The sequence below is a fragment of the Apium graveolens genome, unplaced genomic scaffold, assembly GCF_009905375.1.
Source record: "Apium graveolens cultivar Ventura unplaced genomic scaffold, ASM990537v1 ctg1623, whole genome shotgun sequence".
NCBI classification, from domain to species: Eukaryota; Viridiplantae; Streptophyta; class Magnoliopsida; order Apiales; family Apiaceae; genus Apium; species Apium graveolens.
The window spans coordinates 32,476-35,517 of NW_027417332.1; the positions used below are offsets into that span (position 1 = coordinate 32,476).

The 3,042-nt window shown below is 34.8% G+C and overlaps 1 protein-coding gene across 1 annotated transcript; it reads right to left on the reverse strand.

Moving 5' to 3' along the window:
• Positions 1 to 321: 321 nt before the first annotated feature.
• Positions 322 to 1,122, reverse strand: LOC141699994 (uncharacterized). Its single transcript, XM_074503771.1, has 2 exons — positions 925 to 1,122; positions 322 to 858 (listed from the first exon to the last, which is right to left on the reverse strand). Exons 1-2 carry the CDS (start codon positions 1,120 to 1,122, stop codon positions 322 to 324), a joined length of 735 nt encoding a protein of 244 aa, XP_074359872.1.
• Between the last annotated feature and the right edge of the window lie 1,920 nt (positions 1,123 to 3,042).

Sequence of the window (3,042 nt, forward strand, 5' to 3'; positions counted from 1 at the left end):
TTCTGGAAGACCGTCCACCATCTTTGTCTTTGACAATAATTTTAAGCCAGAAAATCCAAGATGACCATATCTTAAGTGCCACAGCCATGAGTCATTTTTAATGATCAACTTTAAGCACTTCCGCACCTTTGTGTGCATATCAAATGTAAACAGGCGATTCGGTGACATCTCCACATTAGCGATCAATTCTCGAACCTGATTTCTGATGGTAAGAGAATTATCCTGCATATGTATATTATATCCTTTCTCCACAAGCGGACCAAGACTGATGATATTACTTTTCAAAACAAGTATATAATAAACATCATTTATATACTTTTTCTAACCATTCTTTGTCATAATCGTAATTGTACATTTCCCTTTGATTGGTATCTTTGAAGAATCGCCAAAAGTAACTTCTCCTGTGACGGTCTCGTCTATCTCCGTAAATAAATCCTTGTGGCCAGACATGTGATTGCTCGCACCGGAATCAAGATACCAAACGTTCTTATTGCCTTCCTCGTCTCCTTTATAAGTGAGAAATATATCAGTGCCAACATCTTTGTCTTCTTTTACTGTAGCAAAATGACTCCTTTCTTCCACTTTTGGTGCTCTACACTCGTAACTGAAGTGACCAAATTTATTGCAATTATAACATTGAAATTGAGATTTGTCACCTCGTTGAAATCCACCTCTTCCTCGGCCTCTGAAGTTTTGACTACAACCAGATGGTTGATAACCTTCAGAATTCTGGCTTCTATTGAAGGACTGCCTTCCACGTCCTCGTCCACCTCGGTAGCCACCTTTAAAACCACCTCTTCCATGTACAGAACTGCTACCTCCAGAACTGTCGCCAATGGAAACTTTACTTTGCAACGCCTTTTCCAAATGGCTTACATCATCATACTAGTTCATTCGCTGCTCGTGGGTTTGAAGTGAACCTACGAGCTCATCAATAGAAATTGTGGACAAATCCTTTGACTCCTCGATAGAAGTAACAACGTAATCAAATTTCCTTGTCAACGAACGGAGTAATTTTTCCATCACCCAAACATCGCCGAGACTTTCACCATTTCTTTTCATCTCATTTGTCACTGTTTTCAAATGCGTAACAAATTCACCAATATTTTCTGAATTCTTCATCTTCAAATTTTCGAACTCCCCACGTAGCACTTGGAGCCGAACCTTTTTGACTTTCTCGACACCCTAGAATGATTTCTGCAGAATCTCCCACGCGTTTTTCATCGTTTTTTCATTTGAATTTTTTTCAAAGGTTGATTCGTCAACTCCTTGAATAATTGTATATAACGCCTTTTTATCTTTTTTCCGGGTCTCTTTCAAAATCATCTTCTCAGCATTTGACAGGGCTGCTTCAGCGGCTACATCTGTGGGCTCGTCATACCCGCTTTCGACAATATCCTAATTATCGTAGGAACCGAGTAATACCTTCATTTGAATACTCCAGTTTCCATAATTTGTACTCGTCAATCTTAGAATATTTGGTTGCACCATCGTCGCCATTTTTCACGAACGGAACCTTAGCTCTGATTCCACTTGTTGGAAACGTGAATGGACTCACTCTAATATTTAAAACACCTGCTTCTATGTATGTATAATTATTTTCGATAATAAAACAGACAAAGCACACTATTCTACAGATTATAATATATATTATAATTTTACACACACAGGCTACGGCCTTTTGTTTGACACACTACACAGAGCTTCGGCTCTTTTCTTTCCTGATTTCTACCTTCTGTTTTTTTTCTATATTTTTTAGTACAGGAGAGTGTTCCCATTTATAGACTTAAGAAACATGTAGGATGTCATGCCTTACATCACCAGCCATTGATTATCTTATTTTCTGGCCAGCCTTGCATATGCAGAATTCAAAGGATAGCCTACCTTTATTTGTGCTCTTGACCTAGGAAAATATTAACTCCCCTGCCTTGATAAGAGTCACAACAGGGAAGGGACCTTAATCCCCAAACATTAATAGTCTTTGTAGTTTGCTATATTAGTAGCTCGCCAAACCTATAACTTCTCAAAATGCTTAATTATGTCAATAGTGGATTGCTCAGTTGATTACTGAGCCAATGATCTTTAACCTGGATATCTACCTATCATTTCATATTCAAACTCCACATTTAGTTGTAAGCCAACAAAAACTTAGCCTGCTACCTTAAAAGGAAAATCTGTAAGTAAATGATTCAAAGCTAATCAACAATTATATATGCATACATTGGATACAATGAAGACATGATCATTCATAGACACACTTCCACCAAACGTTACATAGTCTCCTACTTTAAAAGCAGTTAATCATGTTATTTATATCATATAAAATATATGAGCTCAGCAAGCCTGCACAAATAAAAGTAGACCTAAACACAATTTTGATATAATAGATGAAGTAGAATAAGGATAACATACGTTTTAGTACCGCTATTCCAACTTAACTAATTAGTATATTTGGTTATATTTCTATAGTAAAATTTTATAAATTTGTAAATATTCTCTAACTGATTGTTAAAAATTTAAATACATCTCGAATGATTATGTGTAAAATAGGAGATGGCCCACTGCCAATGTAAACTTTACTACTTGCGACACGAATAGATCATCATAACATTTCAAGGAGATTTACTATATTTTTTAAACAAAGATATAGTACACAATCAAATGAAACTTACCAAATATATTATTAGCCGCAGTCCCTTGCTTGATTATCTTTAAAAAAAATTAGGAAGTCATATGTGCCCTATAAAAGACCATTTCTGAGACATCATACTTCATTTTACGGCTACATTTTGTAATAGAGAGAGGCTAATAATTTAAGAACAAAAAACTATTAATGATAAAAACTAAATAAATTATTAGTGGCAATTATAAAAAAAGTCTAAAAGACAAATTAATATAGTAAAATATAAATTGGACAACATAAATATTAAAGATGTAAAATATGGTATGTTAAGTCTTAAGCAACATAGAAACATTGAAAAATTATATTATATACCTGGTCATGTATGAGAACTGCAATCAATAACTTTAAAATTGCTTGGA

What these genes read in the sequence shown, in the direction of transcription:
- LOC141699994 (XM_074503771.1), bottom strand. Translation starts at nt 1,122, where the DNA reads ATGAAGAATTCAGAAAATATTGGTGAATTTGTTACGCATTTGAAAACA. An exon ending in CAATTTCTATTGATGAGCTC is followed by an intron (nt 859 to 924) that starts GTAGGTTCACTT and finishes CATTTGGAAAAG; the next exon opens with GCGTTGCAAAGTAAAGTTTC.